This window comes from Typha latifolia, chromosome 5 (genome assembly GCF_019914945.1).
Source record: "Typha latifolia isolate L0001 chromosome 5, TyphaL0001v2, whole genome shotgun sequence".
Lineage (NCBI taxonomy): Eukaryota > Viridiplantae > Streptophyta > Magnoliopsida > Poales > Typhaceae > Typha > Typha latifolia.
The window spans coordinates 9,628,721-9,642,952 of NC_133090.1; the positions used below are offsets into that span (position 1 = coordinate 9,628,721).

Here is a 14,232-nt window from a genome sequence, read left to right on the forward strand (position 1 = left end):
AACATACTTAAAATATATTATTTAGGTCGAAATATAAATAAAGAGAGAACTAAATTTAAATCTAGGGAATTATTTTATTTTTATTTTAAAAATAATAAAATATTATGTATTAGTTGTTGCTAGGATAATATTAACTCAAAATATTTTTAAGACAGTAAAACCTACCGGCAAGAGTGGAGTTTATGATAAGATGTAAACGATGATAGAAGCAAAAAAGAAATGATTTTTTTTAATATTTGTTGATACTTTGAATCAATGTTAATAAAAAAATCAAATAACTATTTTACTATCAACTTTTCTCTCTCTATTCTTTTTATTTAAAATTAATCACATCACATTTTTAAATAAAAAATAGCAAAACAAACATTTCAAAAGTTTTATATGATTAACAAATCAAACTTTTCTCTATAAAGTTAGGCTTTAAGGTCCAAGTGTAATTATTCTGAAAAACAATAGCAAGAAGATGCAGAGTAATTCAAAAAACTTTCCGAATCCATAAATACAAAGATAATATATCAATAAATCCCATTGGAAGAAGGTCCAACGTAGCACTTTAATTGGAGAAATAAAATATTCATTCCAAGTTTAAGAATCTTGTAAAATAAAAAAATAAAAAAATAAAAAAAATAGAAATACTCTAAAATTATAACAATTGGAAAGCTTACAAGCAGCAAATTGAGTTGATGTCAACAATTATTGAAATCTTTCATATCTAGATATCACTTCATCAAAGCTATTTCCTTCTTTTTTTTTTAGAGATACTTCTTCTTTACATAGGAAGTTATAAAAGAAGTGCAAATTAACTTCTTCTTACAATCCCAGAAGAGAGAGTGAGTACAGAGTTTTTATAGCACAGAAACATGAAATGATCAGAAGATGATAGAAAAATGCATAGCTCCCTTCAATTCAAACAAGGTTCATAGAGTGCTAATGCGGTTCCTGAGTTATGCAAACTATAAGCCTATCCCAAGAAGAATCTCAATCTCTATTGAGTAGTAAAAATGGAATAGGTCTCAATGCAATCCATAACCAAGCAGCTCAATCCACCCTTCTAAGGTCCCCAAAAGAATCTCTTAAGCCAAAAATATAAATATATCATCTAAATTCCAAAGGAATAAGTTAAACAAATCTGAAAAAGAAATAACCACATATCCACCAACAACACAGAGAAGAGGAGTTGCAAGGATATCTCATCTAAGAGCAAGCATAAGAGAGGTTGAGAGCATGAGATGCGTAATATTTTTTTTAACTCTTGATATGCATATCGTTGAAAACTGCAGCATACATTTTACATAGGCAATGTATATATTATATAGGTGATGTGTGACGTTTTTTTTTAAATTAGAGCGTACCTTTTGTATAGGCGATGTGTATAAATTATATAAGTGATGCATAACTTTTTTTTAGAATCTCCATACGTATCTATAAAAAAATTAGAGCGTACATTTTACATAGTCAATACGTATAATATAATTGAGGCATGTCGTTTTTAGGACACGATAGTCTTTTTAAAATTTGTTAGAACTAAATCAATAAAAAAAGCTTGAAATTATAATTTGATAAATGGAAGGCCTATTTTTGCCAATTAAAAAACATAAGGGCTTTTTGCTGCAAATTGCCCATTTTAAATAGAGGGGATTGTATATATATATTTTTTATTCATGGTGATATATATAATTAAACCTATAAGAGCTAACATCAATAAAATAATAAGGTTAAATATATTTGGGTGATTTTCAATAAAAATAAATATTAAAAATAATAAGCTATTACAGTCCAATCTAGTTTGATTGGAAAATTTGCACCAAAAACACACTTATTTTCATTTTTGTCACTTAAACCTGTTTTTAGTTTTTCCTAGCAAGTCATTTTTAAAAAATTTGCCCTTTTGTCATTTAATGCCTCATGGGACATTATAAAAGTAGAGAGAAGTGACGAGTATTCTTACTCTTTTTAGTATAGTAAGTCTAACAGTAGATGGAATAGAAACTGAAGCTTTGCTAGGAAAGCTTCTATTTAATTATAAATGCTCGCAAATCTATGTTGCAGTCAGAGGTGATCCCCACTGTTGATAGGATATAACTAGCCTTAGAGGGGGCAGGATGGATTTCACGATTTGGTTTGGTCTCCACAACCTTCACCATTATCGAGACTAGATTTTGCGCTCCCTCAATGTGATTTCGGAGAGTCTGATGACTATATTTGCCCTTGTCGACAAAAGCCTCCTCCAAAGTTTTGCTTGCATGCACCTGTGGAGAGGCGACACCCTCGCCAAGACAAGCAGGGCCAATTAACACGCCAGATGTGGTATCAGCATTGGTCAACACATTCGGCTTCTTTGATGTAACAAGTCAATTTTCACTATTAGAGCTTCCTAGTGAATGGAGAGGTCTAATGGGATCATCATGGAAAAGTGTCGGTGTCTTGGCCTCAGCCTCCCTTCACTACCATCGTCGGTGGTCTTTGGCAAGCCTTGGCTAGCTCCCAAATTAGCGAATTGCAGTATCAGGAGATCCATAAGCTTACTGTTAATATGCTCTAGGTGGTCCATTTTGATCTTTATTTTTAGAGATCCACACTTTGCACATTCTGCTTGGTCATGGTCTACACGACCGCAAAAGAGGCAGTGCCGAGGAAGCCTCTCATACTTGATGCCAATGTCTATAGTGGAGTCATTTAGCAAGGAGACTGTGAGCGAGCCAACTAACAGTTTAGTGATATCCACTTGATTTGCAAGATTTGGTGTTTTGCGATACACAACATTGTCATTATCGTATTATCATATCGTTGTAATAAATCTACACCATTGCGCCGAGTCGAGGGCTTTAGAGGTTGCTAGGTACCTATCCGCTCAGCAAGCTTCCTTAATGTTTGTTTTTGAAAGGTTACTCCATGGGCAAACTATAGAACTGGACCCAAAACTCATTGTAGGTAAAACTCCAACTTTCTACCGACGTTTCTAGTCTAAAGGTCTCTGTTGGAAGACCACGGCGAGCCTAGCTAGACTTGCCACTTATCACTTTCCTTCTCAAAAGCCAACATGAAATATTTTTTTTTTTTTACCTTCAATGAACTCCAGAGACCTTGCCGTGTTCCAAGTTTTTTGCAAGAGCACTTTTCAATCCTATTGCCACTTATCACTTCTTTTCTCAAAAGCCAACATGAAAACATTTTTTATAGCTTCAATGAACTCCAGGGGCCTGCCGGGTTTCAAGCTGTTCGCAAGAGCGCTTTTCAGTCCAAAAACACTAAACTTCCTATCCCTGACGACCTTGCCGATAAGGCAAAGCTCTGGGTTACTCGTAGGGACTATATTATCCTCCTGGAGAGGGATGACCTCTTTCATGTTTTAGCATGAGAGGAGAGCTACAAACTGCTTCAGAAGTAACTCCTCATTGGCCGACATTAGGAGAGGTGAAGCAAGTCTATTGGGGGGATGGGTGGAGGAAATTGAAGGAGAAAGAGGGTACAGAGAACAAGTACTTCTAGTCTTTAGGAAGGGTGGGGTGGCGCTTGCCAGCCAAACCTCATACAAGGTGGGAAACCCTAGTAGAGCTAGGAGAGAGATGCATAATCCTTAACCATACCTTAGGAGACCAATTGTTATAAAAGAAAAAAAATGGTTAGTTAATAATAGAATAGAATAGAATAGAAAGAGAAAACTGAACTGATGGCGAGAAAACAAAGGCAGAGGAACGACTGTAATAAGTAGATTATAAATGGAAAGATGCAGATGATCTGGACTTGCGGGAGATCAGCAATAATTTTCAATTGAAAGGTAGATGTGGACTTGTTGGAAAACCTTATGAGGATGCGCGTATATTTTTATCCGGTTCGAATCCAACATTAGATTTTGTGGGGGGACTGCTACTGGCTTTGACCGGTCAACTTTGGCTCCTCGATTTGCAACTGATCAAGTAATTAAGCTTAATTGTATCTTGTTTGAATTAGGCTTGGAATGAGATATACTTGTTTTTAACTTTTAAGTGGTTTCATTTAGGCTTGAGCTCGAGCTCACAAAATCCCACTAAGAATATTTTTGAAAGTTTTTGGTGCCTTTTATGTCAAATTTGGATGAAACAAATATGATACTTTCATATTGTTTTCAAACCACTAAGGCCTAATATTATGTTGTTCTTTTTCAATAAAGAGATACTTAGGAAGGAACCATATATTCCATAAATACATATGATTACCATATATAAGTCCTTTGCTTCCATTTTCAGAGATATTGATTTGTTGCAAAAAGTTAAAACTACTAAGAAAGTTATTAGAGCAATTGAAATTTTAGCAGGAGTAATTTTTTTTCTTTTAAATTAAAGGGTCTACGAGTTGGTTTTATTAGTGTAAAACTCCAGTTACTTTTACTAACTATACAATATGCGACGCGTTCTGATCTAAATTTTCGGAGGTAGTTATAGAGATATTTTTGCAGTCACCTTCTTAATGCCAGAGAAAACAAAGAGAGTTTTCTCTATGCCACTGAAAGCTTTCAAAATATTATAACTGCTACTATATTTCTTAAAATATTAAAGTTATCATTAAATTTTTGTTTAACCTTTTCAGAATTACTGTTTAGTTTTTAACAGAATATTCTTAACAGTTTATGATTAAAGTTAGCAATTACATGTAAATGACTAAAACACCTTTTTTAAGTTTAGAATATAAAATATTTTATCAATAATTTTTTCTCATATAAAAGAAGATAAATTTTTTAAACTATTTTAAATACAATATACAAGTGTAAACAGTTTTTTAAAATCTAAGTTATGCTTTAATCATAGTTAATTAGATTTAACTAATATAATAATATTTTTAAAGAATGTAGTGGTAATATGTTAAAATTTTATAGTGGCAATTATGGAAAAGAAAGAAAGAAAGAAAGAAGAAACCAACTTCCTCCATTGTGCTATCTTGTGGAATTACAACTACTCTGAAGGACTGAAAGCTGTGTGAATGTTCACAAGGAAGCAGTACTTATCTCTTTATCTACATGCCAGTGGATTGTTCTTTAAAGTGGCTAAACAAATCATCAAATGGTACTCAGAAAAATATAAAGACAATTTTTTGTTAATATAGAGAAAAAAAATATCAAAGCAGTACTTGCTCCATTTTGCTATCTTTTTTTAATACATCTAATTATGATTATTTTTTTTATATAGAAAGAGAAAAGATACAATATTTTATAATTACTAGCTAAATCAGCAAACGTGATGGTAGGTTAAAGGCTGTCAAGTATCCCACCTGTAGAGGATTCATTGAGATGGCAATGTGGAGAATCTACTGCTATTTTAATTATCAAATTATAGCAACTTATAACAATCCATCAAAGGATATATTAAATTAAGAATAACAAAAATCCATCAACGGATTTAAGACCTTGAATAGCTAGACTGGCGATGGTTTGAGATATGACAATCTATCTTTATAAGACTAGCAATTAAGTCACTTGAGAAATATATAAGCACTACTCCATTTCGAGGAGAAATGACCATGCATCGTTCTTAATCAGACAACTTCTGTTTACATACGACGTGTTCTTTGATTTCATGATTATGACCTATACATATCCAGATCAAAGTAATCCTAAGAGATCAATCTGTAAGAACTAAGTGATTACGTAGGAATTTAACATTTAAGCCCTCCCTAGTGGTAATTATATTCGAAGTCGTAGTATCTTGTACACTTATATATCCAGAACAAACCTTCTAGCTTTTGCTTTCTTACAGACTGGTATCCATGATATTCTAGACAAATGATTCAATACTATATATATATATGGTATATCTACATAGAATAAGATAAAACGACAATAATAACAACCATAGTTTATTTATTGCAATAAACGTCATTTTATTTCATAGGCATGCATGTCATCATCGCGTGCAACACGGTACTTATCGGTGCATGCTAATACATAGTACATAAGTTACAGGAAATTAAGCACAAATAGTTAAAGAAAACAAAAAAAAAATTAAGCACAGAACAATCCACTGGCATATATTAGACTTTATTAGTTTCCGAACTTGGACTTGAGGAGATTGATGATATTAGGCTCCACCAGGAATGTCTTCGTAAGGACTTCGGTCGGAATAGCGGGGTTGGATCCGAATAAGGATAGGGGGGCTGAGAGCGTTCCAGGCAACTGGCTATCGAACACATTTAACTCAAGTGCCTTCCCATGCCCGACATTGAGCTCAAAGTGCATGAGCCCCCGAGGGATCACAAAGTTCTCACCGGCCTTGATGACTTTGGAATAGTACACGTTGGACGTGGTAACAAACCCAACTAGCACCTCTCCCTTCACCACGAACCCTAGTTCGGTGGCTCGGGGATGGACGTGAAGAGGGTTGATGCCGCCGATGGCCAGGTCGACACGGTTCATCGACAGCCCCAGCGTGTTCAGGCCCGGGAAGCTGAGCACGTTCCCTGCCGTCACCTTAAACCCTGAAGGGTTGTTGGTGTCGCCCTCCTTGGAGATGGCCGAGGAGAAGAAGTCGTCGGAGACGACCTCCGACATCGGCTTGCAGGGGAATCCGTTAATCGTCACGGCCGCCTTCATGTCCGCGACGCATATGTCCTGAACGGGATCAGAGTCGGCACCGCTCGACGTGGGGAGTAAGGTAGTTATGGAGAGCAAGAGGAAGAGTGTTTTTGCTAAGAGTTGGAGCTCCATGCTTGTAAATGATGAGATTATAGATAGAATTGATGAAGGATATGAAGCATAGTGTATCTATGCATGCCTTTATATAGTAGTTCATAGGACACCACCTTTGAATATCTTTAAAGATTACGTGCTGCGAAAGTTCGGATAACTAGGAAGCTACTGTACGTCTGTGTCACATAAACTATGGATAAGGTCAAGAATCGAGAGTAGAACAAGACTTCTTATCCGATAGTGCGGAGGTGGGTGCATGTAACGTTTCCTAATTTGCTGCGAATCTCTAGTGATATACTATATAATATTATGGATGCCAGTCTGCAACGAAGAACTAGGAGACTTTTGAACGTTAAAAGGACTCCTTTAAGATACGTCGGCTTCCAATAATTACAATTAGAGATGGATTTAAATGTTAAGAAATTCTTAGAATGGACACGTCATACCTAAACCCAAGTTTGTCTCAAGATAAAGAAGGATAGTCATGTCCCCGTGATAGTGTGGTGGATCTTATGCATTCTCAAGCGTAGGAATTTGGTACTTTGGCAGCACCTTGTTTGGTTGTTAAACCCATTTGGCCACCCAGTCGGCCGCATGATTTCCTTCTCTTAAAACATGCAACAAATGATAATTCAAAAAAGAGCTAAGTAGCATCCTGCACTCAGCAAGTAGACTGCGAAGTTTCCACGAGCAGCAGATCTCCGCCTTCATGATCTTCAGTAGCTCAAGGGAGTCAGTCTCGACCTCGACGAAGTTGAGCCCTCTTGCCCGGACCAACTCGAGCCGGAGGGCCCAACCCTCAGCTAGCAATGCTGAGCCCCCATGCATGGGCTCCCAGGTCACCAGCAGAAGTGCACCCTGTGTTGTTCTCAGCACGGCGCCAACCCCTCCTTGGTAATCGCCCTTAGAGAAGGCGCCATCCACATTTACCTTGACCCACCCCGGGGGTGGAGCTTGCCACCTGCCACCCTATCTTTTGCTTGGCAGGCTCCTGCTGTCGAGTGGTTTGGCATAATCCTCGACAAGTTGCACAGCTCGACACACCACCGCTCTTGGTTGCTCAGTGATGCCACGAAAGACTTGGTCGTTGCGCTGCTTCCAAACCATTCAAAGAGTATCCACAATAAGCGCCTTGCATGCCTCATCTTTGGCTTGATCACGGTGCCATTCCATGCAAAGCCAATTTGCATCAACCCGGCTCCCTCCATCATCCTCCTAGCCTTGGTTAGAGGCCAGCTAGTCCCACACTTCCATCACATATCTACATGAGAAAAAAAAGGTGGTTGATGCTCTCCTAGTGAATCCCACAGAAGGAACATGGCTCATTTGACCCGATCTGAAGCGCATGGAGGTGGGCCCTAGTGGGCAATCTTCCCCAGTAGAGCTTCCACATGAACATGCGGAGTCTCGGCACCATTGCAAGCCGTTACAAAGCTTTCCATCCTTCCCAGCTAGGCTAGTTGCAAGGAAGGAGAAAGGAATAGATGGCTTTGGTCTTTTGCTCGCCATTGTGATATGCCCACTAGATCCATCCATCCGGCTCAGTGTTCGGTGCAGTTAGCTACTTTCAATGGCTAGGTCAGAACTTGCTTTTGTAACCAGCTTGTCCCTTGTCCAACCATTCTCTAGGGTGAGCTCGCTCACCATCAGCTTCTCATCCAGCAGGCTGGGGTGAATGCAGCGGGGCTGCCTGATCCAAGGCACCGACGAGACCTATGGATCGATTGTAGCTCATGTTGAGCAACCGTCACCTACCAACTTGAGGCAACCCTAAATCCTAGCAAGAGGGGTCAACTTCATCAATGTCAAGACCGACTCCCTCGAACTGCTGAGGATCATGAAGGCGGAGGTCTACTACCCGTGGAAACTCCATCATCTAGTTGCTAAGTGCACGATGCTACTTAGCTCTTTTTTCAATTATTGTTTGTTGCATGTTTTAATAGAAGGAAACTATGCGGCCGACTAGGCGGCCAAATGAGGTAAGTGTGAGTCTAAATCTATTTTGATGGGTCTTGGGTAATTGCCTTACTTTTGATGCCTTTTGTAATTGCCTTACTTTCAATGCCTTGACTCTAGCCAATGAATAGGCTAGCTAAATATAGCTTACTTTCAAAAAGAAAGTATTTTTTTTCACATCAATCAACTATAGTAGAGTTGGTAAGTACCTTCCTCATGGCTAAGGAGGTTATGGGTTCGACTCCAACCCCAAACAATATTGTGGAGAAATTGTTTAGTGGTTTAGTGGTTTGGTGACTTGACTCAATTCAGTTGATGGCTCAGACTAGACAGCTAAAAGCTCAATGGAGCCTAAGTGCCTCTGTATCTATGGAAGATGGTCTTTGTTTAACCCATATCTAGCCTTCAAGCTCATGAATAATTAAAAATAAAAACTTAGCTCAGTTAGCTTTGTGGCTCGGCTCAGTTGATAGCTGAGAAGTATGATAGGTTTGGAGGAATAGCTTAGTAGCTCGATGATTTGGTCGATAGCTGAGAAGTGTGGTAGGCTTGGAGGAATAGCTCAATTGCTCGACGATTTAGAGTAATGTCTTAACAGCATTTAGTTCGGTGATACATATGCTTGACGCCTAGACTAGGCAGTTTATTATGTTGGCTAAAATTTAGTGGGATCTTGGTGTCTTTATATCTAGAAAAAGTTAGTCCTTTGTTCAGCCTATATCTAGCCTTTAGGCTCTTGAATTATTAAAAAAAACTTAGGTTAGTTGGCTTAATTAACAAGGTCAGTTAAAAACTCACCAATTGGAAGCACATCCTACTATCTATAGTAGGTAGAGTGACAATGATCAACTCCACGTTACTGGCCATTCCTACGTATTGACTCAGTTGCGTATGGGCTTCAGATATTATGTTAGAGGATATCATGAAGAAAGCAAGGTCTTTTCTTTAGGAATTGGACACAGGCAAAGAGCTTCATCTCATTAATTAGGATATTATGTCTAGAAAGAATGTCGAAGGTGGGCTTATAGTATGGAATCTCAAAGTTGCCACGATGCCCTCATGGATAAGCTTGTTCTCAAGATCCTCAATAGAAAGGATGGGCTTTGGACTCAAATCTTGCCAGCCAAATATAAGGTCTTAAATCTGCGAGATCCCCAATTCCAAAGTAGGCTTTCTAGTTGTGGCGAGTCTTGAGCAATTTCTCTAATGCTATTTGGATGGGCTGGCACAAGCTTATCGGCAATGGGTGGATCACTTTGGCAGTTGTCGAGCCTTAGTCCATGGCAATCCTTTGGAACTGTCAACCTCACATGATACGATCACACCTCTGGCTATGGAGCTCTGATACCAGCTTGATACGATCTCTCCTTTAGGGCTAAAGATCGATCTTTTCTAATTCTCAGATCTGGACTAGATCTTGCACGGAACTTTGAAATAAGATCCCGAACTATTCCGCCGTCGGATCGACGTGAAATTTTGATATGTTTTAGGCCCGGAAAAGGGCTTTCCAATAAATCAAGTTTCAGGTGAATCGGAGTTGGGGATCTCGAGATATCGTTCGTTTAGTGGACGAACGTCAGGATGCTCTGTTTTGGATCCGTGGATGGAGGCACGAGATCCTAGGTAATGGTGGATGGTGGAGGACCGACGTTAATGGGGTGGCACCGGTGAAAAGTGATGATGGAAGGGTTGTGGTTGATGGAAGGATTAGGGCAAGTGTTGGATAGATTGGATGAAGGGGGAGAAGAGGGCCACCCCTAAGGGACTAGGGTGATTAGCCGGACGAGGGAGGTTAGAAGCGGCGTCGCCGGGGATTGAGAGAACGGGAGCGAAGAAGACGAAGGAGGCAAGGCAAAACTCAATCTCAATAATCAATGATAATTTTGGTTGCCTTACACATCCTTTTATAGGCTAACCAACAACTCACATTAACCCTAAAACACAATTTTCGCCGACCGCGTTCGAACTCGCCCGACCGCGTTCAAACGCACTGAGTTCGCTCTTCTGGATTTGCGAACGCGATGCAGGCGTTCGAACGCGCAACCGAACGCGCTTGTCGGTATTTGCGAACGCGATGCAGGCGTTCATAGTGCGTTTGAACGCACAGTACATTCTTTTCACCACGTTCACAACCCCGTTCACAAACCGCATTCGAACTCACTCCACCCGCGTTCGAATGCGACTTACAGAAAACTTATTTTAATGGAAATTAAACACTAAAATATGAAATAAAAACACTCCTACAGTGAATCCATGCTCGAGACGACGTCGGTGAAGTCCGAATCGTATCATCACATCATCCACTTGAGCCTTATGCTCGATACTTTGTTAGTTGCATATTTAGCAGTTGATGGCAACTGGAGGTCAAATCAGCTCATCAGCGAGGGTGGGTAGGGATCTCGCCTTCAACATCACGTCGCTCCATTTAGGTGATGCCACCACCACCTTTACATGTTTGGTGGCCTTACTCAGAAAGAGAACCTCAGGCTTCTTCCATTTTCTCTTTTTTTGTCCCCTACATTGATGTACATATGGCCAAGTTGGAAAGTGCTATGGAGTTTAGCTGTTGCACCTTGAGTGCGCGCACCTTTAGTTGGAAGCTTCTTTGGCATTAGGATTTCAACCTGCTCATATCTATACAACTTGAGGATCGAGAGCAATGTGCTCTTTGTGGGCTGCATAATGAGTATATTATACATCATTTTTGGGTCATACTTTTCCGTTCGATACCTGTATCTAGACCCTCATGATCAATAGCTAGACCCATGCTTCCGGGACCGAGATCTAGCCCCTCCCACTCCACTAGTACCACCAATAATAGGCTCGTATGCATAGGAGGTTTGGGCTAAAAGCAGGTCCATGCACAGAGAGGTGAGCGACTTGGCTACTAGACTTGACCATGATTGAATTAATACTGTGTGGTTCATTGATACTAGCAAGAACAAGAGGGTCAAGAGTATGATTACATCCGGTTGGATTCTTTGAAAATATAAAAATGCAGTTTGCTTTGGTGGGACTGTAGCTCAGCCATGAGCTGCAGTACACATGACAATTTACTTGGTCGCTAACTACAAAGATAATATGTTGGCCCTAGTTGTTTTGGCCTTCCAGTACAAGCCAAGTGGGGCCATCCTGACCCAAGGTTGGTCAAGCTTAAGATTGATGGGTTGTTTGTCTTGGGAGAGTGTCAGAGTGGGGTGGGAGCTATCCTCTACTCTGAAAAAAGCACTATCATATCGGTTACTTGGGAATCTACTATGGGTGTCTCCACTTTGCTAGCGAAGGTGTAGGTGAGCTGCTTGGTTTGCGTCTTGTTAAACTGTGTTCTAGTATCTGTCTCAAGTATGATTCTAAGGAGCTAGTGCGAATCATGCGGAAGGAGATATCTATTCCTTGCCGCATTAGGAATATTATTCTAGAGTGTTTTACCCTTCTTTTTTTCTTAGCGAAAGTTAGCGTCTCCCATATTTTTTAAGAATGCAAGCGGTTTGCCAATTAGGCTGTGAGTCAGGGTAGAAGAGCTCCCATACTATCTTTTGGAGACAAGGCGAACCTATCCCTCTTGAGCTATGTAATCTGCTTAATTAGGACTATATTGCCAAAAGTCTAGGCAAAAATAATACTAATTGATCGTAACTCCTTTACCTCAAAGAAAGAAAAACTTAGCTCAGTTAATACCAACCCTTGTAAAGTTGGTAGGTATCTTCTCTATAACCAAGGAGGTTATAGGGCCGACTCCAACCCCAAATAATTTATGTAGAGAAAATGTTCACTAGTTTGGTCACTTAGTTCAATAGCTCAACTTGGTTGATAACTTAGCGGTGCCGTGGCTTGGAAGAGCAGCTTAGTATCGCGATGACTTAGAGCGATATCTCAGTGGTATTTAGTTTGAAGTAATAGCTCAGCGAAGCACACAGCTTGAAGCCTAGGCTAAGCGGCTCAATATGTTGGCTAGAGCTTGGTGAGGCTTATGTGTATATGTATTTAGAAAGAGTTGGCATTTTGTCTAGTCCATATCTAGTCTTCAGGCTCTTAAATGATAAAAGATAAAAAAAACTTAGTTCATCAAAACTACCCAACTTTAGAAAGTTGAGATAGTACCCACTTATGATCTAGGAGGTCATAAATTAAAGTCCAACTCTAAGGAAATTTGTTATGGCCAAGTTGTTTAGTTGTTGTTGCCTTAACTTGACTGTTTGGCTTGAGTTAGTTCATGACTTGGCGGTTTGTTGGCTTAAAGTAGTAGATTGATGGCAAGACTACATGGAGCGATGGCTTGGCGGTGATTAGTTAGGAGCAATAGCTCAACAACACAATGACTTAGAGCTTAGATTGAGTATCTTTGTATGTTGGCTAAAAGCTTAATGAAACTCGATGACTCAGTAGTGATTAGCTAGGAGCAACTGCTCATCAACAATGACTTAAAGCTTACATTAAACATGTGTGTTGGCTAAAAGCATAGTGAAGCTCAATGACACAGTGGTAATTAGCTAGGAGCAATTGCTCAGCAGCACAATAACTTAGAGTTTAGATTAAATATCTTTGTATATTGGCTAAAAGCTTAGTGAGATTTGACTGTCTTTGTATTAAGGGATAGCTTATATCTCTAGCTTATATATATCCTTCGGGCTCTTCAATAAATAAAAAAACTACTTAGCTCAATTGATGGTTCGACGATGCAGTTGCTTGAAAGAGTAGCTCGGTAGTTTAGTGGCTTGAAGCAATATCTCGACAGTGTTTAGTTTGGAACATTAGCTCAATAACGCACACAATTTAAAATATAGATTATAAGCTTTAATATTTTTTCTAAAAAAATTTGGTAAAATCTAAGTGTCTCTATATCTAAGAATGGTTGGACTCTTTATCCACCTCATCTAAAAAAGCTTAGCAAGTGATTTCTCTGAGGGTGGAAATTGATCCAACACAATCTGACATCATCGAAAACATTTGTATCCAAAACTCTAGAAAAGAAGCTAATGACAAGCCAATTGTTGACCCAGGAGGTTCTAAGAAACAAAGAAAACAACAGCAATTCCTATGTTTTAGTGAAATAAATAAGCTTCAGCAGATCTTAAGAAAGATAGCATCTCAGATCTGTCGAATAATATCTCGAAAAGAAACAATTATGCAATTCTGTACTTAGAGAGTTAGAAAAGGATTCCCTTGATGAAACCACACATTCCCAATTGAGTAAATTACAATAAAGCTTCATGTGAGATTAATATTAATATTGTCACTAAAATAATAGGTGCTATTTTAGGAATATCATTCTGTTAGTTAAAGCTATCTAATCATGATTTAAACACAACTTAGATGTAAAAAGACTATTTAGTCTTGCATATATTATTAAAATAATTTAAAAGCTATCAAATATTATACTCAATATCATAGTACAACGATATATCTCTTATTTTATATGAGATAAAAATTGTTGATAAATATTTTACATTTCTAAACTTAAAAAAGAAAATGAATTTCAGTCATTTGCGCGTGTTTATTGACTTTAATAATAATTTATTAGAAATATTCTATTAAAAATTAATTATAATAGCAATTCTAATCGAATCAAAAGATTTTAGTGAGAATTCTAATATTGTAACATATGTAATGACAATTAC

The 14,232-nt window shown here is 38.6% G+C and overlaps 1 protein-coding gene across 1 annotated transcript; it reads right to left on the minus strand.

Annotated features, from left to right (window-relative positions):
- Nucleotides 1-5,828: 5,828 nt before the first annotated feature.
- Nucleotides 5,829-6,713, minus strand: LOC140789330 (oxalate oxidase 1-like). Its single transcript, XM_073138994.1, has one exon. The coding sequence runs from the start codon at nt 6,674-6,676 to the stop codon at nt 6,014-6,016; it is 663 nt and encodes a 220-aa protein (XP_072995095.1). The 5' UTR covers nt 6,677-6,713; the 3' UTR covers nt 5,829-6,013.
- Nucleotides 6,714-14,232: the final 7,519 nt, after the last annotated feature.

Coding starts and splice junctions, on each gene's coding strand:
- LOC140789330 (XM_073138994.1), bottom strand. CDS start 6,676: ATGGAGCTCCAACTCTTAGCAAAAACACTCTTCCTCTTGCTCTCCATA.